Genomic DNA, 26,032 nt, shown 5'->3' with positions numbered 1-26,032 from the left:
TCACAAATTAAATCATAACCCAGACGTGAAAAGAGACAGCTTTAATTGATTTGTTTATTATTATTTTATTATTACCAGTTTGAATGTAAATACATTACTTGAGGTGGGTTGCCATGTATGAAGGAAATGCCTAACAATACACGAACAAATACATGCATATATGTGCTTTCATGTTAAACATTAAACATATTAATGCTTCATTCTGCATGACCATATTTTAGATCCCTTAATCATACACCCTACACCTAAACTTGACAACAACCTTACAGACTACTAATATGCAACAAACTGAGTTTCTCGCGGCTAAATTCATAGTTAAAAGTTACTTAATATTGGGAATTGAACCTTAAAATAAAGTGTGACTAAAATATAGTAGCACTGCATGCTTCCAGCATGAGATAATGTAGTATTGAACACACACAGAGGAGTGTTTTGTACATAGAAGGCCTTGTTAGCGGTTGCTTCTGAAGTGTCAGTAAATCATGTTGCTTCAGCACTCCTCAGATCTCTCTTATTTCCCTTCTGCCAATGCTTCTGCATTGAAATACTGTATATACCGTACTGCTGACACACCGTGCTCTGCCTCGCTGATGTGTGGTCATCTATAATCTACACAGTCCACCTGAGGAACTATTCCATTTATGTCCCTGTCTAAAGTCAAAGCCCTCCACCTGGAGCTCCAGCCGGCGTTCACACAGCCTTCCTCTTTCTCTCTGCTGATGCAGTGATGTGGTATTTGGAGAATTCTGCTCTCTGACCAAACTACAGACTCTTGGCTTGGTTCCTGTCCTCATCCAAGCCTCTTCCCAAATAAGGCTTTGCTTTAACAAAGGGCCGAACCAGAAAGCTGAAGTGCAGAGCGGAGAGAAGGGAGGGCTCGAGAAAAACAGCGCGTCCTTTTAAGGCATCAATTTCCTTTTCTCTGCCCCCTTTCACCAAATGCCTCTTTTTTATTTCTCTAATGGAAAAGACATCTCGTCTTGAAACAGCGACAGGGTCGACTCTTCTGAACATAAAGCTCCAGGAGACTGGTGCCTGTGCGAACGACAGTCATCTTCATTTGAGCTAGAGTAAGTATGTTTTTCATAAGCTTTCAATTCCTTTCAGTCAGGTATTTTGCTGATTGTTCAGGCTTTTTAATAGCATGCTGTAAAGTAATAATCCATGCAACTCTTTCTAGACAGGTAAAAAATTATTGTTTTCAGAAAAAAACAAAACTGTGAAACCAGTGGTGTAAGCTAAATGTTATTTCAATCAGAAAACAAGATTATTTTGCTTGTTTCATATTGAAATGTAAAACTATATGGAAAAATAATACAATTCCGTCATCATTTACTCCAAACCTTTATGAGTTTTATATTTCTGTTGAACACAAAAGAAGATATTTTGAAGAATATCACTAATCAAACTGCTGGTCCCCATTGACTAGTATGGAGGTGGGGGGGGGGGGGGCTATGGAAGTGAATGTGTGTAAATGATGACAGGATTTTCATTTTTGGGTGAACTATTGCTTTAAATGACACTTACAAATGAGTAAATATCATAGCATTAGAAAATATAATTTTTCTCTGGACTAACTCCACTTCTGGTTTGACACATTTATAATGGTATATTTGCCTTTTTATTATATAATATAACATTTTAGCAAATACTATTTGTCCTGAAATGAATAATAATAATACAAATAAATGAATTTATCCAAAAGGTGCAGATGTAATGCTCATAGGGTGAATGACTTTAAACTCATTCCTTAAGGTCGGGACGTCAGAGGAACTTGGTAAAGAGCAGAATGGCAGCACAGGTGAAGGTGTAGCTCTCTCTGTGTGTGTGTGTGTGTGTGTGTGTGTGTGTGTGGTCTGAGCTTGGCTTCGATGGTGTCACAGACTGCTGAGGTGTGTGACTGTAACTGATGGTGTTTCTGGAGGAGCATGTTCATCTGATCCTGTCATATTCAGCTGTACAGTACTGATTTCTCCACTCAAGGACTATATGAACATGTGAATCTCTCAGCCTCTGCCTCTATGGTTACTTTTTGTATAACAGTTCAGCTCGAGTTATCCATCTGACATATTTTTTTATAATTGAGCTGAACTTTTTGCCGTTGGAAATGTTTACACTGCATGATTTGTACTCCGATTTTTGGCTTTGTGGCTGCTTCCAATTGCATCATTGGCTTTTTCCACTTTATTCCGATGGTGTTTTGCTTAATTTAAATAGATAAAGGTTTGTTTCAGGAGAAGAGGATTTCAGGAAAGGTAAAATAATGAAATGTTCTTGTTTTGTAACTTTACATTACAACACACAAGCATTATTCATTTCAGACAGACCACTCTGGAACAAAAACAATACAGCTGCACATAATTCGGAAATGTAATATTATATTATTGAGTTCTCTTCTACGCAGGGAGCTTCAACCATGGCAAACAAGGGTCCATCGTACGGGATGAGCCGCCAAGTGCAAGATAAAATCGAGCAGAAGTACGACCCCGAGCTGGAGGTGCGTTTGGTGGAGTGGATCGGGACTCAGTGCGGCTCCGGGGTCGGAAAACCGGAGGCTGGAAAACTGGGTTTCCAAGGCTGGCTCAAAGACGGATGTGTAAGTCATGCATGTGCGCTGTTCTCACGGCTGTGTCATGTACACAACTGTACTTTTAAGAAAAGGCTCCCAAAAAACAGACTTTGACAGCATTTTATTTATTTATTTGTTTGTTCATTCTCTCTTTAACCAAGAAAATTTAAAACCTTGAGATTTAAAAATCTATTCTGCAAGACAAGCAACACATGTAGTTTCCCAAAACTAAACCTTTAGAAAAGACATATACATCAAATAAATTGTATGTGTATGTGTAAAATGATTAGAGCACTTGACATATTTAAGAGGTTTCAGTTGATTTTGTTGAATTGGCCATTACAACACCCATAAAAGTCCCTCAAACCCCATCGAGCAAATTTGGGGTGAGTTAGAAATTAAACTGTACACAGATCTATTGTACTTTTGCTTGAGTTGGGATAACATTAGTGTTGAAGATTTAAGGAAATATACTGACACATGCCAGAGAGATGTGCTGCTGTGACCAAATATTACAGGTAAAATGTGAATAATAACAGTACGACTCACTTCATCTGATGTTTGTTGTGCTCAAAACAACCCTCTGCATGTTTCATGAACATTATGAAATCAAGTCATGTTTTGGAGGCAAAAAAGGTCAATATTTGATAGATCTGACAGATGTTTTAATAATTCTGGCCACCACTGTAAGTCATCTCATCTCATTAATTATCAGTCAGTTACAATCAGATACAAATTAAACCTAATCATTTCAAAGGACCTTGAATTCTTTTAATAAGACCAACTTTTGAGCACATTTTGTTCTAGCTGAATCCAGAAAAATTAAGCAGCATATCTAAAGACCATTTTAACCATATTCATTTGGACCAGCTGGTGGGTGAATCATAAATATAAATAATAGAGCACAAAATAATAATAATAATGGAATCAAAAAGCTGAGCTATGCTCTGTAAACATCCATGTCTTTTTAAAATAATAACTGGAAATAGATGGCAAAAGTATTTAGTATTTTCAGTTTGTGCAGTCTTTCTATATTTCTTTTGGACATGAGACAGATATCTGGGAAACATGGTGGAAAATATATCAAGTTGGTTTTTGACTTTGAAATAATACATAATAAATCACAGTGTTAATCAAGTATTATTATTAATATAAGACTAACATTAACCTTATTTATCCCCCAGGGGAAACTGTTACTAATGACGGGAACTAACTGAACTGTTATTGTTGTAATCAACTGTCATTCATTCATATTCATTTGAATAATCTTTTTAATAATTCATCTGATTTTAACTGAGGCCTGAAGAATGTCTGTTCATGTAATGTAAAACAAGTAAATCTAGGAGCCTTTGTGTCCTGAAAGAAATGTTGAGTATTCAAAGGACCAGCTCTTGAAGAAGTGCTATGACTACACTCTGAAAGACAGCACCAATCTTCCTCTTCCTTCAGTTAAAAAAATAAAATAATTGATGTAGCGATTCCTAAACTGGCACAAGAAATGTTTAGACCAACTTAAATGTCATAACATTTCTGTGAGTGACAGATTAAAGCACATTAGTATCTGCATGAGTGACTATTCTAAAGTCACTCATATTGAAGTTTGTGCCGTCCTCAGGTTTTGTGTGAGCTCATCAATACTCTGTGTAAGGACAAGCCTGTGAAGAAGATCCAGAGCTCCAGCATGGCCTTCAAACAGATGGAGCAGATCTCACAGTTCCTCAACGCAGCCGAGAAATACGGCGTGGTCAAAACCGACATGTTTCAGACCGTAGATCTGTGGGAGGGTGAGTTCAGCTACAGAACAACACACATCTGTGATAAACATTCAAATACCATATCAAAATTCATCATTCAATACATGTGTTTAAATGATCATTTCTTTATTAACTTAACATTATCAGCTAACTTTAAATACGTTTGTTAAATAAAGTTGAATTGTTTTTATTGTATGGCGTGAGACAAAACAAAACTAAACTAGAACTAGTTTATCATTTATGCATTAATCATTTGTGTAATTAAATCTGAAATGATTAGATTTTTTAAAAAGTATCACTTCTGTCATGGGGAAAGCATCCTTTTTGTTGCATAACATTTCTAATTAAATAGTATTTATGTTTATTAGGTCTATTTATTAGCCAGATTTGCATTAACATTCAACCCAGTAATATCTGAAGTATCAATAAATTGATACTGATGCGAGTAATAAAAAATATCAATACTAAGGTGTGTTTTATTTACCAGGGATTTGTTTATCTGACAAAAACATTAATGCATACTATATGCATTGAATTGGATGAATAACCAACCTATGTTAGCAAATAATTGTGGAAGATAGAAATATTTTCTGAACACGCAAATTTTGCAAGTCAGAACCAATCAATCAATGTTAATATAAATCATACCGGTTTCTGGCAGCCCCTTATGAAAATAAACCATGGCTTTACTAAAGTGACTTAGTTCAGCTATAGTATTTGTAATTACATGGTTACTGTACAGAGAATATATTTTCACCGTGTACAAAAAATATGACCTAATGAGTTGCAATAAAAGCATATTGAATTTTAAAATGCATTTCAAATATAAAGTCATCATCTAATATCATATCAGTATCAATATTGACGATACTGGCCTTTAAAAGTATCTGTATCGTATCGAAAACAAAACGAGTTCCATCCCTTATCTACGGTGGCCGAGAGAGCTCAACGCACAGCAAACGAAAAAACATGCACATTAAGAAAGCATCTGCATCTGTTTGACAGAACATGTAAACACAAGTAAAAACAGAAATGCAATGCAAATTGCCTACTACAACACAAACAAATAAGAACGAGCTGCAGACATGCACAGACTACTTTGGAAATGTTTAAGGGAACTGCAACCAGTGACGAACCTGTCTGGGATATGCTTTTTTGTGCATTTTTGAAACATCCTGATCCTTTTATTTCCTTAGGATTTTTTAAACCATTTCTTTAACCACACTAATCTCGTTTAACCATGGTATTTGTACAACAACTTGCAGCACGTTTCTGTTTTTGGTTCTGTTGTGAGGTTGCATTTGCAGCATGTGTTGTCAAATTGACGAAGATGTTTTCTTAATGTGCTGGTGCTTTTTTCTGTTTGCATGTTTTCTTAAGTTGAAGTGCATTGAGCTCTCTCGGCCACCGTAAATATCATCCATCCATCCATTCTCTAAACCACTTGTCTCTTTTCTATTTTTCCTTTCTTTTCTTTTCTTTTCCAAGATCAGGATGAGTTTGTTTCTTCATCAGATTTGTTCTCTCATCAATGGATGCTCTGCAGTGAATGGGTGCCGTCAGAATGAGAGTCTGATAAAAACATCACAATAATCCACAGCACTCCAATCCATCAGTGAACGTCTGGAGAAGACAAAAGCTGTGTGTTTGTACGAAATAAATCCATAAAGACGTTTTTAACATCAAATCATTGCTTCTGGTTAAAATACGAGTCCATAATCCATAATAATAATGCTTCCTGCAATGGAAAAGTGCATCTCCTGTTGTCTCTCACATCAAAATCCAGACACAAAGAGCTGTTATAGAGCCGTTTTGGCCTGTAAAAAGATTTTCAAGAGTTATAAGAGACTTGTATTTGAGTTAAAAATGTCTTGCTGGATGCGTTTCATCTTTTGTCTTCTCCAGATGTTCACTGATGGACTGGAGTGCTGTGGATTATTGTGATGTTTTTATCAGACTCTCATTCTGACGGCACCCATTCACTGCAGAGCATCCATTGATGAGACACTGATGCAATTAAATATTCCTTTGACATGTTTTATATATATATATATCTAGTTGATACTGCCAGAATTTACTTACCTTTTTTCAATTGCTTTTACCTTTGTACTTAGGTAAAAAATTATAATGTTTTATATTTAGAATCAGTAACAATAACTATTAGTACATTAGTTAAATATATATATAAACTTTATTTGATACAATACAATTTGAAACAGAGCTTGATGAGGAATGCAGCGAATGTGCTGATCATATCCTGATTTGTGACACAGGAGAGCGAAAGGGGATTTCTAATGCTATTGTAACAAATGTTTCAATGGCGTCTTAACCGTTCAGAGAGTGAGGTTACAGTCAAAACAAAAGAAATAATAACCCATGACTTGCATCCAGAATACCAAATACCAAAAAAAAGTATCTTTTTGAATATTTCCCACTGGATATATTTACCATGAACGATGGTTCCTTTAAAACAAACAAAACATTCAACATCTAATCAATCAGGTTAGAACAAATGCAGGAATCATTCCCTGCTAGGTCCCTAAATTCAGTTAAGATCTGTGTGCATCTTTGGAAGAGCTGTGTTTAATCACACTGCTGCTGTGCGGTCAGGGAAGGACTTGGCCGCGGTGCAGAGGACACTCATGGCTCTGGGCAGCATCGCTGTTACTAAAGATGACGGCTTCTTCCGTGGAGACCCCAGCTGGTTCTTCAAGTGAGTGCCAACCATCACGGGCTCATGGAGCAAATCTAGATTGAATTACTGTTGATGTGTTAAATATCTGCTGGCAGGAAAGCTCAGGAGAACCGGAGAGACTTCTCTGATGACCAGCTGAAGGAAGGGAAGAATGTCATCGGTCTGCAGATGGGATCCAATAAAGGGGCGACCCAGTCTGGCATGACAGGCTACGGCAGACCTCGACAGATCATGAACCCATGAGCATCCCAGCGGAGTCATGAACACAGACTCCACTCAGTGCTAAAACACCTCTCCACACCCTACTTCTGAAAGATATTCGGTCTAATTAAAATCTTCTGTGTTGAACGGAGTAGAACTGTGTGTTTCATCTGCAACTATCTGCAAATCAACATCGGATCAAAATGATCCGTTTACTCTTATTGTAGTGCATGTTAATGCAAAATAACAAAAGGTTTCAAAACGGTGACTTGCTCTACTTATGCAACGTCTAATCTATTCAGCTGATTTCACAGATCAAGCTTATAATGCACTACCTGTGATACAGAAAGACTCTTAGCAACCAATCAGTTCCTCAAAGTCAGCTTCAGAAATAAATGCTCTCAACATCTTGGGTTTATTTTAAAATCACATCACACTGTAACCCATGCAGAGATCACAGACAGGGTAAAACAGTTTCTCTTTTGTTTTTTATTCAAAACATATCTGAGTTCTTGTTCACAAGAATACCACAGTTCGCTTTAAAGAAAATTAAAGACAGAAAAAGAGACTAGATTGAGTAAAACGTCTGCAGGGGAGCAGACCTCCAGTTTAAACAATCTCTTTCTGTCTTTCAAAATTCAAGTGTCGGAGGTATTTATTTATACTCAGATTTATACTCATAGTGACACATTCAATGCATCCCGATCAAGAAAACACTCACTCAGTCAATCAATCAGTCACACCACACATTCTCTCAATCATACACGCAAATACTGCACTCTCAATCAGGCTCTCGTCTTCTCATCAAAACATCAGCAAATACATCAAAGAAAACTGAATAAGGCAACTTAAAATAGAGCATTAGCTCACATGATCAAAAGAGCAACCTGAACTTTAAATGAAAGGAATGGAGACCGAGAGAGAGCTGGTTTCCCTGAGTGCTACGTGTTGTCATCTGCAGCGATGAGCGGGGCTTTAGACTCATGCTCCGTCTCAGGCTGGATCTCCACCACCTGACTGTCCTCTGGGCTCGTGGACACGGCCTGAAAGCCTCGGTGGCGTCCTGTAGCGCTCATACTGCACCAGCGCCAGTCCCAGTGAGTGAGGGCCACCTCCAGCGTGTAATAGAGCGACCAGAAGAGAGCGAAACAGCCCAGCAGCAGCAGACACTGCAGACCACAACAACACCTTCACCATCCACTCAACAGACCACATCATCAGCACTGAACCAGTCTGAAGTATATTTGTAGAAATAGCCAAAAATACATTGTATGGGTCAAAATTATACATTTTTCTTTCATACCAAAACCAAAAATCATTAGGATATTGAGTTAAGATCATGTTCCATGAAGATAGTTTGTAAACTCAATATTCTCAATATTTAGATTGTTTTGCTCCCTCAGATTCCAGATTTTCTAATAGTTGTATCTCAGACAAATATTGTCCTCCGAACAAACCACACATCAATGGAGAGATCATTTATTCAGCTTCAGATGATGTAGAAATCTCAGTTTTGAAAAAGATAATTGACACTTAAGACTGGTTTTGTGCTCCAGGGTCACATTTGCTCTTCAAGAAACATTCATTATTATTATTATCAATATTTAAAACAGCCTAGTACATTTTTCTAGACTCTTTGAGGAATACAAATTATTTTATTGAGGGGGGGTTATAGAAATGAAGACTTTATTAGCAAGAGTGATGATAAAGACATTTCTAATGTAAAAAAAAAAAAGATTTCTATTATTTCAGAAAAATGCTGTTCTTCTGAACTTTCTATTCATCCAAATTCTGCTCCGCTGTTTTCAACATAATAGTAATAAATGTTTTTTCTGAAGATCATGTGACACTGAAGACTGGAGGAATGATGCTGAAACGCTGAAACTTTGAAATCACAGGAATTAATTACATTTTAAAATATATTCAAACAGAAAACAGTTATTTTAAATAGTAAAACATTTCTAAATGTTACACTTTATGCTGTATTCTAGATCAAATCAATGCAGGCTTGCTGAGCAGAAGAGCCTTCTTTAAAATCTTTTATATATATATTCGGTTACAGTCTGGAGCCCTGTGCTTAGACTAACACGGAAGCGACTGAACGCAGCTGCGGGGACCGAATACACTCGGGAGTCGGTAACTTACTACCAGTTCTACAGAGACGCTGGTATCATCACATATTCACATTTTCAGGTAGTGAAGTGGCAGTACTTGTGGCATCCCTAGTCGCCGTTTTACTGTCTGGTTGGTCCAGTCTGAAATACTGCTAAACAGCGGACATACTGCTAACCACTGATCTATAATATAGAAGCGGCTTCACTGTCTGTTGGCAGTTTAGAACGCGATCCAGTCATATATAGATCAGTGCTGCTAGCCCGTTTTCATTTCTTCTTCGCTGCTCTAAACAGGGGTTGCTTGTGGCAACACAGCACAACTTCCTGTGTTTGCAATGCATTCTGAGCAGCGAAGAAGAACCGTGCAGCGGTTAGGCAAAGCTAGCGGTCATAACTAGGTCTTGTTTAAGAAAATGGTATCGGATCGGTATATGGGTTCATGTAGTCGCCGATGCCAGAATTTGTTGTGGTATCTGTGATATTTCCGATACTAGTATCGGTATCGGAACAACTCTACTAAAAACCAAGGTACGTATTGAACCGTGGACTAACTGTAGTGATGCATCCCTAGTGTAAGCCGTACAGTAGATGTACCTTCAGGCTGCTCGAGGTGAACGGGCTCACGATTTCAGGAGGAATGTCTATACCAGGAGGACAGGGAAGAGCAAAACTGCTGTCTAGATACTGTCCACCCATGGCCTCTTCAACAACCCTGACAATTCAAACAAACATGCAGTAAATTAAAACTAAACAGGCAAACAAGACTCAGTGGCAGGACTGAAGCATCATATAACAGTCAAAGGTTAATGGTTAATGAAATGAGTTTCAGTCGTCTACGGCTCACCTCCATCTCTCTTTCACCTGCTGATGAGACAGAGACGAGCCGTACAGAGTGAGTCTCCAGTGCTTCAGGACGCCCAATGACTCCTCTGAAGACAGAAACACAGATCATGCGTTAGTTGCTTTGTTTTTATCGCCATACCAGCATCTATGCTACTTTTAAAAGCTGGTGACGCATTACACCTCAAATAGCATCTGTCCTTTGCTCATTCCAAATTACTCAAGAGATCGACATGCATCATAACAAATACACACTTTTCTAATGATTCATTAATCATTTTAGCCTAACTGTATTATGTGGCATTCACTCAGAGTGTTTTTACTTTGAAAACCCAAGACGCGAGCAGTAGAATGGGGAAAAATGCAAGGCCTTGAGACGTGTTTTGTTAAAAGTGAAACTTATTTTAACTCGAGCGCCATGTTTTTAGACTGCTGTATCATGCACAAGACACTGCAAATGACAAGACATGAGCACAATGCTCAAACACATGCTATGTAGAAAACCAATGGGAAAGTAGTGCAGTGCAATGGAAAAACGCATTCTGTGTGAACGGCCCATTAGGCTAGAAGTTTCAAAAGGAATATTTCTTCCAAACGGTTACCTTCAAACTATAATGTTTACCTGACAGATTAGTATAGTATTAGATACAGTCTTACTATGGTTGGTGACCTGTAGAGTGTACTGTCCCTCGGCTCTTTCTCCCCAGCATCGCACTGTGGAAAACGTCCAGTCTGTGAATCCAGTCGTATCTCTGCTCAAACAACAAACCTGGTGTTAAAAGTGGCCTGATAGGTTCAGACGGTGTGTGTGTGAGTGAATCAGAAGTGTGTGGACACTCACACATCCAGCGGTCTCCGGGCCCCGATCAGAGAGCTCATTCCACTGGGACAGACGAGCCAGATCTCCACGCTCCCACGCCGAGGATGAGTGATCATCACAGTGACAGACACGTGCTCCAGTGTCTGCATGCCAGACTGCCTCAGATCAGACGCAGAGACTACGAACCAAAGAGATTCAAATATTAATATTCTTGCATAAAGCAAACTCAATTTAAACATGCAACAGCAAAGTCTGAACAGATTTTCATTTCACCATTGGTATGAAGCAATTACAAAGAGCAGAAACAAATCCAATGCATTCACACATGGATCTGAATACTAGTTAACCTACAGGCAAAGTCTAGCATTAAACCGCTTAAATAATCAGGTTTTAGTCAAACATGAAACTTGCACCAAGCCAGACAAATATAAAACAGTCCAATTTATTAGCGCATTCTTTACTTTAAGGAAGTGGCTTGAGTCTGTTGAATGGCGATCTAACGCTATGTTGTCACCTAGTTGTTGAGACGCAATGCTATAAGTAAATAAACAATGTCCCCATCTTTTACTCTCACAATGAGTTTATCATCCTCGTTTGCTACAGCAGTATGATTTTCACGATGCAGAAAACATGGATTGAATCACAGAATCCAATCATAAAAAAGGAATTTACTGTATAACAAGGAATTTCACGGAGTTTGTCATTTTTTTGATGGATAAATGAAAAACAGGTCAGTACACTTAAATCAAATAGCGATATAAACTAGTTTCTGTGAATATTAAACTGCAAAAAAAAACTATTTTAAATATGAATCCTCATGTTCTGCATATTCATTTGAATGAGTTTGGGGGGGGGGGCATGTAAAAAAAAAATCATTATTATTATTATTAAAATGGTTGGTTTGTATGAATTCAAATAATTAGACATAATTACATAATTAGCTTTATGATTATTACATTTTAATTTAACCATTTAAATGGAATCCAGAATATACACATTAAGAATATCGGCCAATATACCTATATCAGACTTTTTTTCAATCCCTTATATCGGTATCGGCCTCCCAAAACTATATATATATTAAAAGTTCAGGAGAGAGTATTTCCAAAATAAAATAAAAAAAACTTTACCTACGACTTTTGGGGCCTCAAACTAAAGTTAAGTTTAGGTATTGGGCAGGATTAAGGATGTAGAATATGGTCAATGTGTGCTTTATAAGTACTACTAAATAGCTAATGTGTTAATAATAGGCATGTTAATAAGCAGCTAGTTAATAGTGATATTTGGCCCTTAAACTGTTACACACACACAAGCTCTGCACCAAAATAATCGTCTTAACCCGATAATCGTCTTGTGCGTTGTTGGGGACGTTTTCGTCCACTAGGGGGTAAAGTTGAGTCTTATTTTGGCCACAACTTTCTCTGTGTTTGAGCTAATGGAATGATTTTTGGTGACAAATCTTATTTTGACCCATATTTTGGGAAAATGCTTTGAAATTTTTCAAAAACTCAATGGTACACTGTGGGCAAATTCACTACCCTTTCGGGATGATCGTGGATGAAAACATCCACTCAATTAAACTGCTGTAAAAATGTATCAGATAAATATTTTTTTCAATTTTTTTTTTGCATAAATCTATTAATCAACCTCAGTCCTGGTCAAAACTACCAAATTTTTAAAAAAAATTCCAAGATTTTAACTTTTTAATTACCAAGTTCATAAATGATGTCACTGATTTGGGGAAAAAACACACAAAATTACATATTTTCAATATAAAAAGTGATTGTGGACTTTTTACCTTTTATCACAGTCTTGGGCATGTCAAAGATTAGTAACAAGATTGGCGTTGATGCATTGTTAGTTTTTGTGCACGATTAGATTTAAATTTTTTCTCCCTAATTTGTTGTTGGTGGCTGTTTTTGCCCCATTGACTTCCATTATAATGACATTTTTTGATTGCAAAGCCATGACACCATATAATCATGCATTCTTGATTGTTTGTGGTTTTCACTTTTGGGAAAGGGTAAAAAAATATATTTTTACAGTTGATCACTAGGTGGGACCATTAACCCTTTAAACAGGCCTGTGCAAAAAAAGGCTTGGTTTCTGGCTTGTATATGGAGTTATATGGAGTATAACAGCAAATTATAGTGTTTGTGTGTGTGTGAGATTCTTGATTGTTGGTGGTTTTCCCTGTTGGGAAGAGGTAACATTTGTTATTTTTACAGTTGATCACTAGGTGGGACCATTAACCCTTAGATAGGCCTGTGCAAAAAAAGGCATAGTTTCTGGCTTGTATGGAGTTATATGGAGTATAATAGCAAATTATAGTGTGTGTGTGTGTGTGTGTGATAGAGAGAGAGAGAGAAAGAGAGGGTGAGAGAGAGACCTTTGTGCACTTACCTTGATGTACAGTATCTGAAAAAATCAAAATATGCACCTCATGCTCTCAGAACTACATGGAGTAAACAATAAAAAAAGAAGTGTGTTTATGCACCTGCTTCCTTTTGATGGTGAAAAGTACAGATGGCCTATAAGTGAAATGCTCCTCTTTTCTTGATGGTAAAGCCAGTTTAAAACGTTAAAATCCTGTAAAAAAATCTACTTCGAATCAAATTTATGAACATAATGTATTATGAACCAAAATGCAATACCAACTTCAAATAACCTGCAGCTCGCTGGAGGGGTCACGCTACATAATCATTTAAAACTTTGGTACAAGTCAAGCCCTTTCTCGTGTTGCTTGCTGCTCTTCTCACCATTAAATATCCAGCACGATGGCATGCAAGTGTTTAAATCCACGTACTTTGCTTTTGTTTAGTCTATTCGCTTGTTAAGTCTGACGTCACGTAGCAGCGCTTCCGTGTCCAAACGCTCTATCAGTTACCACGAGAAAACAACAAAAGGTGCTAATATAAACTCACAATGTGATAGAATACTAGCGAAAAAGTTATAATATTAACCTTTAACTCCATACCGAAGTACCAGATAGCCAGACAATGAAAATATAAATATAAAAAAAATATATAAAAATTATTTGTGTTTGGGACGCTGTGAGCACGGAGACTGTAGTGTATATCGTAAGTTTGAAAGCGTTCAACTTAAATTATCAATATGAATAAACCGTGCTCATAAACGGCTGCTGAGGTCATATTCTCAAGTGAAGCGAGTTGAGGCCTGGACCCGGAAACAGCGCTTCTTACGTCATCACTTAACAACCGAATACTTTCACCACCATTAAAAGGCAGCAGGTGCATAAATACACTTTTGTTTACTCCATGTAGTTCTAAGAGCTGAGGTGTACATTGTGATTTTCTGAAATACATTAAGGTAAGTGTGCAAAGGTCTCTCTCACACACACTCGCTCTCTCTTTCTCACACACACACACACACACACACACATAGACACTCAATATAATATGCTGTTATACTCCATATAGCTTCATATACAAGTCGGAAACTAAGCTTTTTTTGCACAGGCCTATCTAAAGGGTTAATGGTCCCACCTAGTGATCAACTGTAAAAAATAACAAATGTTACCTCTTCCCAAAAGGGAAAACCACAAACAATCAAGAATGCATGATTACATGGTGTCATGGCTTTGCAATCAAAAAATGTCGTAATAATGGAAGTCAATGGGGCAAAAACAGCCACCAACAACAAATTAGGGAGAAAAAAATTAAATCTAATGTTGCACAAAAACTAAAAATGCATCAAAGCCAATGTTGCTACTAATCTTTGACATGCCCAAGACTGTTATAAAAAGTAAAAAAAAAATCCAGCCACAATTACTTTTATATTGAAAATAAGTCATTTTGTGTGTTTTTTTCCCCCAAATCAGTGACATCATTTATGAACTTGGCAATTAAAGAGTTAAAATCTTGGATTTTTTTAAAACATTTGGTAGTTTTGATCAGGACTGAGGTTGATTAACAGATTTATGCAGAAAAAAAAATTGGAAAAAAATATGAATCTGATACCTTTTTACAGCAGTTTAATTGAGTGGATGTTTTCATCCCGAACAACTCGAAAGGGTAGTGAATTTGAACAATCCACAAGGGTGAAGTCAGTGTGATTTCAATGATCATGTTTCTAATAATTCTCAATGGCCCCTTCCTGTTAACCATTTTATACTTCATGGCCGTAATTAACATTTTAGTAACTCAGAAATCACTTTTATTTCTATACAGAGCAACAATGTAAAATGTGAGCTTGATATGTTCCAGCTGACAGAGTTATGCTGCTGCTAATAACACGACTCAGTAACGGCGTGACTTAAGGACTGCTGAAAGAGAAGAGAGTCTTGGAGGAATCCTGAACATTAGACTGAACTCCATGGCATTTCCTCAGAGAGGTTTGCTAATACGAGCTCAAGCGCTCTAACCATATAGGGATATAATGACCGGTTCAACTGGGTAAGCAATTACATAAAGGTATAAACAACAAAGAAAATACTAAAGCTTCATTATCTGTCAGATACAAACACTGTCAGTCGATGACTTTAAGGAGTTGTGCGCAGACATCACTTCTCTGATGACGCAATCACAACAGTCATCAATCCATTCACCACAGACCCATTCACCGAGCACAAGGGGTTGCATATTAACCTACTTAAATGAAGAATACTTCCTGAGGGGACATTTCATTTCTGTTACACTATTAAAACTATTTTCCCCCGATATCGTTTGATCGGTTTAGATGCCATATTGTGTTTAACACGAATGAACGAGGCTGTGAGGGACACACTCACTGTATAAATGTCCTAGATCGATTGGTTTTAACAGTTTTTCTTTTGTAAAGATGTTTGGCTGAATAAGCAATGTGTTGTTAAAAAACAGTGTGATCCATATAAAGCACTGTACTGCAGTCCCTCACACCTGTCAGAAATTAAATATGGAGCTACACTGTCTAACATCTATTAGAAAATGTATCGATGTTTCATTACTGCCTTCTCACTTTCACTGCCTTTGTTTGTAGATACAAGTTACATTTTAAGTTGTTAAACTTTATAGCCATTTTATTTAGACTTTGTTAATTCGTCAGTATGTATGAGTCTGCATTTTAATTAAATGCATTAAATTGAACTTTTCCCATTTCACCCATACATTTAGATTGTAAGGACAAAACAATACCTTGTTTATTTTCTGAATGTTTGATATAATATCATCTGTAAATGTAGATTTGATCCAAATTTGCTACATTACATAAAAAAGTGCTGGTTTGTCATTTTAACAGTGAATTAAACTAAGAAAAGCTGTTCGTTTTTCCCTAATCATAAGAGAATCTGTTTATTGCATGCGTATAAAACATAAATACAGACTGCAGGTCTGCTCGATCAGCTGTGCACATGTTGCTTTAGGAGTCCTGTCTGTCTGATGATGCTCACTTCTTTATAGCTATTAATAGACACATATCTTCAACAGGCAGCTGCTGCCCAAACTCTGTCAGAGAAGATTCGGTTCACAAGACTGAACAACTGTCAAAGAGAGCAAGAAATGCTCCAGTCGGGCCGACTGACTGAAGACAGAGACGAAGGAGAACCGTGAGAAAGAGGTGCGCTCAATGGAGAAGGGAAGCAACACTTGACTTACTCGGTATACTTGAACACATAAACACAGACAAACATGTCCTAAAAAGGGCAGGCAACTGCTGTGTGAGGCACATGAACAGCACACAGCTGTCACAACAGCCCTTTTCATGGTTTGCTCGGAAATACATATTAGATCAGAAAACAGTCAATCATAATAACAGTATTAACTAAGTGTTTTCCCCAACTCAATTATGTAAACTCATAATTTGCTGCTTGGTAATGGTCATAAGGTAGTTGTTAAGTTTAGGTATTAGGTGGATTAAAAGATCAAAAATATGCTCATGCAGGAAAAGACATTAATATGTGTTTATAAGTACTAATAAACCGCCAATGTGATAGTAATGTGCATGCTAATGAGCAACTAGTTAATAGTGAGAACTGGTTCTTAAAAAAAGTGTCACCAATAATTACATTTCAGTATCATACCCCAAATCAATGTCTTACCATTCCAGGTGTGCGTGAGATTTTGGGGACTCTCTGGGATGTCCTCGTTGGCCTTTAAAACCGGGCTCTGGTAGGACACCAAGAAGGGGACGGACTCCCAGACCTGCCAGAGACACACATACAGACTCTCAGCTGCTTAATGAAGCCTGTGTCTCTCTGGAAGCAGCACTGCTGTGATAGATCTACCTTGGCAGCATTAACCAGCCTCCAGGCGTTCAGCAAACCGAAGCCGTACTTGTGACTGTGGTGGAAACCAGCTCCATTGATTCCCCAGTCGGCCTGAGCATCAGCGTCATGCTGGAGACACAAACACACCTCCACGTTAAACCAGTAGCATTAGTAAAACATCAACTCTACAGTAACTTCACACTTATCACCAGTACTGTTCTTAGTGATAAGATGCCATTCAACAAATATTTCAAATACGGTCAATGCAAAAATGTACTTACTGTATCTTTACACAATATAACATTGTGACTATTTGAGAAGGGGGAAAAACTAGAGTTTGATGTTGAGTGGATTTTAGTACATATTTTTCTACTATTAAAAAAAATAATCTAGGACGACCTCTAGGAAAAACAGCTAAGATGTATTCATATGCAAACTGTTTTGCGTAGCTTGTCAGTGATCTAGGGCTCTGTGTAGTAAATGCTGCTCCATCTGAAAGCACATGATGGAGATTTACTGACAAGATGCGCATCACAATCACATGCAAGTTATCGTGCAGCCCTATAATATAGCAGCTTCAACGGTGTTTACTAAAATGCTAAAAATTCTTTAAAGAATCATGTAATTTATTCAATAAATGTAATAAATTAGTAGCTTATTTGATTGCCCTGAATTATTATATACTTTATTATAATAAGACCTCAGATAAATCATATATTGATGTAGTCACGCTGAATCAATAATAAGAGGTGAATCTTGGGTTTACTCAGATACCGCTACAGGGACGTCTGCACGAGAGCGCCCTCTAGAGGGAGATTTACTGCTCTTCACTCACAGATGCACATGACTATAGCAGCTTTTGCCTAATATCGTTTATGATATCATTGTGATTTATCCAGCAGTATCCCATACGGACAGTTTATTTAAAGTGAATTGATCCCATTGAAAGAGAGAGGGCTGTGTAACCTGTGTTGCGGTGTAGGCGATGATGTGCTGGACGTCCCTCCAGCTCAGACAGGGCCGCACCTGCAGCATGAGCGCCACCATCCCAGCAGCCAGAGGAGCAGCCGCTGAGGTCCCTGTGTGTCCGTCTGTGCAGCCAGTGCCGCTCTGCAGAGACCAGTCGGACGTCACCTGACACAAACACATCACAACACGTCGAGATCCACCGCAATCATCTACTGCTCTTAAACTCCACCCACGCTCATCTGCAAACACTTCTGCATTGGATCTCAACATCCAATCAAAAACCAGAATATTTAACGGCAGTTGCAGTAATGCAGTGGCTTTACCAGTTGCTGATTGGATCTTTTATTAAGGAGGCGGGGCTTATTCTGCAATATTGCATATTGAGTGAACCGTCTTGGTTTGGTTACAGTCTTTAACTACTGCTGTCTGAACTAGGTGTTTGTGATAGAAATATATAGTCTGCGATAATAACGTAATGTTTTTTTAACGATGTCCGATTAGACATTATCAAGTGTAATTGCAAAAACCATTCAAAACAGCCCTGCAGAGTGCACACAGACATTACATGAAGTCTAGACTAGTGCGTGAGTGCATTTACACTGTTCTTTCACTGCATGATTCAGCCTATTAAAATGCATTTAGAATGATTATAAATTTTTAAAAAAATGCATGCATTTGTATCATTTCATATAGTAAATCAATTTCATATGAAGAGATCAGTTTTTTTCTACAAAAATTACCATGATTACAAATATGTAATATTATTTATAACAGCTCACTAAACAATAAGTTAAGAGACTTAAGTTTTAGACATCATATTGTCTGTTTTCTCTCTATTTCGACAACAAAACAGTGCTGTTTGTGTGTCTGAGCAACATCACAATGTTTCGTTCCTGAATGAACCAATCTTTTAAATGATTCGGTTCACTCGCAGTGACTCACTTATTAACAGTGACTTGCTGCCACCTACTGGCAGTTTTCATTTCACATTTAAAGTCTATTTTAATTATTAAAATCATTTTAATATCAATATTCAATGTTTTATGTTTAATATATCAAAACATTATTCATGCATTTGTAACTGCAGGTTAAATGCATGCATGTCCTTCATTAAACAGCGTGTGAATGCATCTAGATGCCAGCTTCTGTGTTTCCTCTGCATTGCAAATTTTGTTGATACTGATTTATTTTGCTTAATAGCCCGAATGTCTGATTATAATTGACTGATTACATATAAGAATTTGACTCAAAAGATAATGCACTTTCAGAAAAAATGGCTTTATAAAGGTAAAAATGCCCATAAAAGGTAAACATCTATTTAAACACATTGGAAAAGATGAATTTCTATCTGTGTGAACTGACCAGCACACAAAAGATCCTAACGCTGGGACTAATCCTAACCCAGTCCACAGTATACTCCTTAAGATATCAGCAGAATAACACAAATCCTGTCTAATTATCGCTGTAGATATAATCTCTGAAAATACTGAGATCTAATGACATCGAGAGGCTACTGATACTCACAATGCTGCGCAGCAGTCTGCTCCCGCTGCTGAACGTGACGGCCAGCATAGACGCACACTCTTCTGCATAAAACGGCCTCTTGCCATTCTCATCAACCGCTCCTGCAATTACACATCATCATTCACCGCCTTAAAGAGCCTTCGTTTTCTTAAAGTGACAGTTCACCCAAAAATGAACACTTGCTGTTCATTTACTCATCCTCAGTCCTTCAGAGATGTAGGTGACTTTTCTAAAGTAGAACAGTAAAGACGTCGAGGAACACAAAATTAAAACACGCGCCACCTGATGATATACTAAAGTCTTATGAAGCAAAACAATCAGTCTGTGCAAGAAACTGATCATTATTTACTCAATTATAAACCTATTCTTTTCTGCAAACTGGTTCTTTCGGACAGTTTGTTTCAACTGGTTCAAATAACTGATGAATCAATTTATGTAATCATAACATACACACAATTATCTTATTAAAGCACCCAATAATCATGGATGTTTAACATGTCTGAAGCATATAAAGTGGATGAACTAGTCTTCACCAACTCACCGTTTTACACGAACCGTGAGAAACCATAAAACAGTCATTTGGCCCTTTCATTCAAAGTACAATTTGGTGAAGTGATTCATCTAATTCACCAGAAAGAGCCGGTTTTGTTCGCAAAGCAGACGAATCTCCGTACCATTTACCTGAGGCTCTGGATTACAGGTAATGATGTTATGAATAATGTTCAGTTTCTTGCAGGGAACAATCATTTCAAGCCTCTCAAGCCTGAGAGTGAGTAAATTAACAGCACATATTCATTTTCAGGTGAGCTATCCCTTTTCATGCTCTAAAACAAATATAGAAATACAGATATTAGAGAAAAGAAACATAATTCCGGGCTGAAATCTGAATCAGGCAAGCTCCTGACTACGATTTGACACCCGTATCATTACCAATGGTGACGGTGTAGATGGAGTTAGCATAGCCGTCATAGTTGCAGTTATCTTCATACTGTCCTCCATTACCACTGGCCACGACGAAGATGCTGCCGAAACCTCTCCTGCCTGCGATGACGCCATGCTGCAGAGCCGCCTGCAGACAGACAGAGACAGGCTAGAGCAAAACCTGCATCAATTACTCAAAACCACTGTTTGATGAACTCTGGTAATGGCAGGAAACACATGTTGTTGTAAATGCACCTGTTTGATTTTATGCAAGCGTATCGTCTTGGTAAAAGTACAGAGAACTAATTACATTGCTGAGGTGCAGCCAGTCTTATGCTGAAGGATGCATGTCTTTTGATTCTCATAATTAAATGCATGAATGAAATGTAAATGAGAAGCTCCAGACAGCCTGACCTTGCCTAAGGGATGCGGTCCATCAACTGTACGGCCGTCATCATCCGGACCCCAGCTGCAGCACAACATATACACGTCATACACTTCAATCCATTCTAAACTGGACAAGTTACCATGGTTTAATGGATTATAAACAAGCAGTTCATGCATTATCTAACACGAACAATATATAGTATATACTTATACTCTTATAGTATGTGTTTTTCAGTGAGCGTGCACAAAGAGCACCTGCAGCTGTAGATGTCATTAACCTGGTAATGCTTATTGAAAGCAACAGCCTCCATGCTGTCTGTGAGGGGTCCGTCCAAAACTCTGATGCCTACCAGGACATGCACAAACACACAAATAATGCCCGGTGGAGACAATATTACCAGTGTTACATTTGACCAATGTAAAACACTGCAATGAATACTGCAATCTGTTGTTTCACAATTTCAACAATGTTTTGTGCTTTGCATGTGAGAGAGCGCCAAGACAGACGTTTCAACAGCCATTTAATGTCTAATTTTTTGAGACAAGCATTTTGGGTTTTCATGAGCTGTATGCCAAAATCATCAGTATTAAAACAATAAAAGACCTGAAATATTTCAGTCGGTGTGCAATGAATCTAAAATATACGAAAGTTTAATTTTTATCATTACATTATGGAAAATAATGAACTTTATCACAATATGCTATATTTTTTAGAAGGACCTGTACATGCATTACATATATGACATTATTTTATTAATGCATTTAACATTTTGAATTTACTTGGATACAGTGGGTGTTTATTAGAGCTGTCAAACGATTAATTGCATAAAAAATAAAAGTTTGTGTTTACAATATATATGTACTGTGTATATTTATTAGGTATATATATATATATATATAAAAACACAAACACATGCATGTACATATTTCAGAAAAATAGGTGATGTTAACACCAATAATATAAATTATGTGCATATAATTATAGACATGTAAATATTTTCGAAATATATAGTGAATGTGTGTGTTTTTATATATACATAATAAATATACACAGACATATTATGCAAACAAAAACTTTTATTTATTTTATTTTATTAATCGTTTGGCAGCACTATGTATTATGCATTTCAGAGCATATATTTTCATTGAATACTGGGCTGAATTCACCAATATATCAATTATACTAGCTATATCCCTCTGCAATGCAAGTGTAAATTGATGACAATATTAACATTACATTTTTGCCTTTAGAAAGCACTTCTCTTCAAAGATGATTCCTCTGGAATGGGATTAATTAGGGCTGGGCAATGAATTCATAGGTTCGTTCACTGATCATGGCTCCTCTCTAATAATTCAAGTATAATGCCTGCTGTTTATTTATTCAGTGTTTTTTTGTTGTTGTTTATAATGGTTTATTTGGAATTGCTGGAGTTAAAAAGAAGGGATTTTACTGATTAGAAGCGATTTAACATGTTAAAGCTTTTGTATGACGAATATAATGCATCAGAAAACCAGATGTTGTGTGATAAACCGTGCGAGCTGACCTGCGACTCTGGCTCTGTAAGCGACTCCGACGGCGCAGAAGCTGTTGTTGGAGGCGGCGGCGATCTCTCCGGCGCAGCGCGTGCCGTGATGGTTATCACTGTGACCGTCAGGGTGAGGCATGGGGTCAGGGTCGTTCGAGTTCAGGTCATAACTACCCTCAGGACTCTAGAAAACACCAATCCTGTGATAAACCTCCACCAATTTCACAGGCCGATTACTGCAGAAAGCCCTTTGTCTGTGTAAGTAAACACTGCATTTAAAGTGATGATGTGGTGACACTCTGTGAATCTGCATCCTAAGCACCTGACTGAACTGATGTTCAGACCTGGAGGAACAGAAGCTCATGAGGTGTACTGAAGCAGTCAGGGGTGATTGACTCACGTAGTTGGGCTGAAGATCTGCCAGTGTGTGCTGAACGCCGTCGTCCACCACGACCACAGTGACCCCCGCACCGGTGATGTTCCTCTCCCACACACCCGTCACATTCACATCCATCCCTCGCTTCACATCGTTGTGCTGCAAATGTGGAGATGGGAGATCTAGCTTCGAGCCAACTGTCATGCACTTTTACTTATTCTTTCCCAGATGTACATTATTATTATTATCATAAACAGTGATAATCAAATGAAGGCATAAAACTATTACATTTTTACATTTCTTAAACTTTTAAAATGTAAATCAAACAAATGAAAATTAAATAATTCTTTATTATTATTGTTGTTGTTTTTAAGCATAGATTTCTGATTGGTGTTCATGTTTCTAATCAGCAGTCATATGATGTGTGTGTTAATTATGATCACCTGTGCTTATAAAAAGTTCATTATAATCTCAATCAACAAGAGTATAGTGGATGATGAAGACCTAACTGGTTGAAACACTGCTCTTTTTTCATTAATTAATTAATGTATATCTATATATTTTTTTTTTTTTTGGAAAACTAAATGTTTTTGAAGCTATAATGGTCAGTGTGTGGACGTTATTTATTGTGTATCAATATCATTTGTATATTTTTGTTTCTTTGAACCCAATTTCGGGTCTTCTGGATGTGCACACATTTCTGGAAACTTTCCAAACATTTTTTTAACTTTTGGAAGGTTTCTAGAAATCGTCCCCTTGGAATTATACGGTTCTATCTGACATTTTTGTCAAAATTGAGTTATTCCCATATTGTTATTCTGTGACAACTTATTTACATTATGTGATAGATTTCTTTATGTTGTATACATTATGGGATTTTTATTTAAAAAAACAATAAGGTTCTATCTACACAGTCGAATGGAATGCAAAAACTTTGAAGTTCAATATCTCAAAACTACTCGGAATGCAGATAGAACCTAGGGGACGAAATGTTGTGCTCCTTTGCATCTTTATGATTGATTGTATGCAGTCCTCCTATTTAATTACTGAATCAAAAATGTACATTTTTCTCGTAGTCTGTGATTCTGTCCACTTTTCCACATCAAGGAAATCTATTTTCTAGCTCATGCCACAGGATGCTCACCAGGTGCCACTGACTGGCGTATCTGGGGTCATTGAAGGTCAGGCTCCTCTTGGAGCGTCTGAGGATGTGTTCCTGTGAGTGCCAGAGCACATGAGGGTTTCGGTCCAGAGCTGACTCTGTGGAGTGCACGTCTGTGCTGTCCTCCGGTCGCTGGCAGAGCAGGTAGTGTCCCTCCAGCTGCCCGATCTGCCCGTGGCTCTCCAGACCCAGCTCCTCCGCCACGCTGTGTGCCAGACGCTCCAGAGACAGCCCCGCCGTCACCGCGTCCAGACGCACCGCCCAGGACCGGCCCGGCCCGCAGGACGAGGACGAGGAGCGGCTGAGCACCGCTGAGACCCAGAGCAGCAGCAGATGAAGGAGACACATCATGACACAGCAGCACAGCGCTCGCTCCACATCAGATCAGCTGCAGGGAAACATTCATTAACTGAGACAGACAGAGATCAGCATCCACACTCCAATGCCATTATATTATTCTTCCTCTTGAGAGAGAAATTCAAACAATTTTCAATGGCTTACAAGCATTTCACACAACTCTTTCCAGCACTTTAGAGCTCCTAAATGATCCAAGTTGAATGATATTTTCAACGGGATGAACAAAATATACTGCGGTGAACAAACACTTGTGTAAAATAAAAATAAAAACACATGAAAACATCATTATAACCTGTAGATGGTAGCAGAGGAGCACTCATCATTCATTTATACTTTCTCCTTTATACGATGAAATTATAAAATAACAATTACAATACCATTATAAAATATCAAATCATCAAGAAATCAGACTATGTCTGAGATTCGCTCTTTGTTGTGTATGAATTAAAAAATTTCACAAAGTGCTTTGAAAAAAAAAACTTTTCTTCAATTTAGGACTAAATCACATAATCACTGAAGGTCTTGGTCAGTTTGATATAAGAAGAGTGGTACATTTAATAAGTGTACAATATTTATCTTTTCTACATAAAGATTTTGCATACTACTGTTAAAATATATTTTGTAAGCTTCCCAACTCAAGCTTTACCGTCAAATGTGTATAAACATGAAATAAACCAAAAAAATGAACATGTAATATTAGTGCACTTACTATATGATTTATTTCCATATCATATCAATCTATATATATATATATATATATATATATATATATATATATATATGTCAAATGTGTCTGAAATGAAAAGAATAATCTCTGTGAGTGAAGTCTGTTTATTATCAAACCGGAAGAGGTCGAAACACGCCGCTCCGTTTATTAAAACACGTTACAATACATACAGCAGATGACTAAACCAAGTGTTGACTAATTAATAATACCTACTAAATACACAATAATGAAACATAATACAATTATGAATCAAATACACCTGAGCTAAGCACTGAAGAAAGTGAAACTGGCAGGTTAGAAATAAATAATCATCTCACCTTCTGGCAACGATGATGTATTTCACTATCATTTGTCTGTTTTATTCCCGAACTGTTCAGAGTCATTATTATTTTATTCCCTAACTGTTTAAAGTCATTATTGATCGCTCTGGACTCGGTCCGCGACATCACTCTAGAAGAGAACTCAGACTGACGCGATAAACATCCGCGATCGTCATCCTCTGCGTCATATCCGGTGTGAGCCAACGCGTCACGAGAAAAAAAAATTCTTCTTCTATTTTTATGATGATCGAATTGTTTAATTTCAGTCGTATCTAACATTTAAATAGAAATCTCTCACATTAATCTGATAAATCATTAAATTCAATCAATTATCAAGTCCAACATTATTACGGTCTACTCCATTGTGATTGGACCACAACTAGAGTACGCTGAGAAAAATAACACATATCACGTGACCGCGTCGCCTAAAACAGATCAAGTGGTATTGTTATTAATCTAATAGCTGGAAAGTGTTATTTAGTTTGTTTGTTTGTTTGTTCCTTCATTGTGTTCGTGTTCCTGGCTTAAAAATGTTTGAAAATCGAGGTTTTAAATAAAAATGTGCATC

The 26,032-nt window shown here is 37.4% G+C and overlaps 2 protein-coding genes across 3 annotated transcripts; one reads left to right on the top strand and one right to left on the bottom strand.

Annotated features, from left to right (window-relative positions):
• The first annotated feature begins 912 nt into the window (after positions 1 to 912).
• Positions 913 to 7,280, top strand: tagln (transgelin). Of its 2 annotated transcripts, XM_059515237.1 has the most exons (6): positions 950 to 1,070; positions 1,756 to 1,801; positions 2,405 to 2,596; positions 4,185 to 4,353; positions 6,934 to 7,036; positions 7,114 to 7,280. In XM_059515237.1, exons 2-6 carry the CDS (start codon positions 1,790 to 1,792, stop codon positions 7,259 to 7,261), a joined length of 624 nt encoding a protein of 207 aa, XP_059371220.1. In that variant the 5' UTR covers positions 950 to 1,070; positions 1,756 to 1,789; the 3' UTR covers positions 7,262 to 7,280. The 2 variants fall into 2 exon arrangements, with proteins under 2 accessions (XP_059371221.1, XP_059371220.1); XM_059515238.1 differs by lacking the exon at positions 1,756 to 1,801 and having other exon boundaries at positions 913 to 1,070.
• A 413-nt stretch (positions 7,281 to 7,693) lies between these two features.
• On the bottom strand, positions 7,694 to 25,649 carry pcsk7 (proprotein convertase subtilisin/kexin type 7). The gene is made up of 16 exons (XM_059514975.1): positions 25,462 to 25,649; positions 24,043 to 24,448; positions 22,923 to 23,057; positions 22,541 to 22,706; positions 21,252 to 21,342; positions 21,024 to 21,078; positions 20,619 to 20,757; positions 19,689 to 19,789; positions 18,162 to 18,329; positions 17,214 to 17,324; positions 17,028 to 17,130; positions 11,015 to 11,171; positions 10,823 to 10,925; positions 10,178 to 10,260; positions 9,928 to 10,045; positions 7,694 to 8,388 (listed from the first exon to the last, which is right to left on the bottom strand). The coding sequence occupies exons 2-16, from the start codon at positions 24,409 to 24,411 to the stop codon at positions 8,161 to 8,163; spliced, it is 2,127 nt and encodes a 708-aa protein (XP_059370958.1). The 5' UTR covers positions 24,412 to 24,448; positions 25,462 to 25,649; the 3' UTR covers positions 7,694 to 8,160.
• Positions 25,650 to 26,032: the final 383 nt, after the last annotated feature.

The sequence above is a fragment of the Carassius carassius genome, chromosome 28, assembly GCF_963082965.1.
Source record: "Carassius carassius chromosome 28, fCarCar2.1, whole genome shotgun sequence".
Lineage (NCBI taxonomy): Eukaryota > Metazoa > Chordata > Actinopteri > Cypriniformes > Cyprinidae > Carassius > Carassius carassius.
Note: the sequence above shows the minus strand (reverse complement) of the source record. Positions and strands in the feature narration are given on the sequence as shown.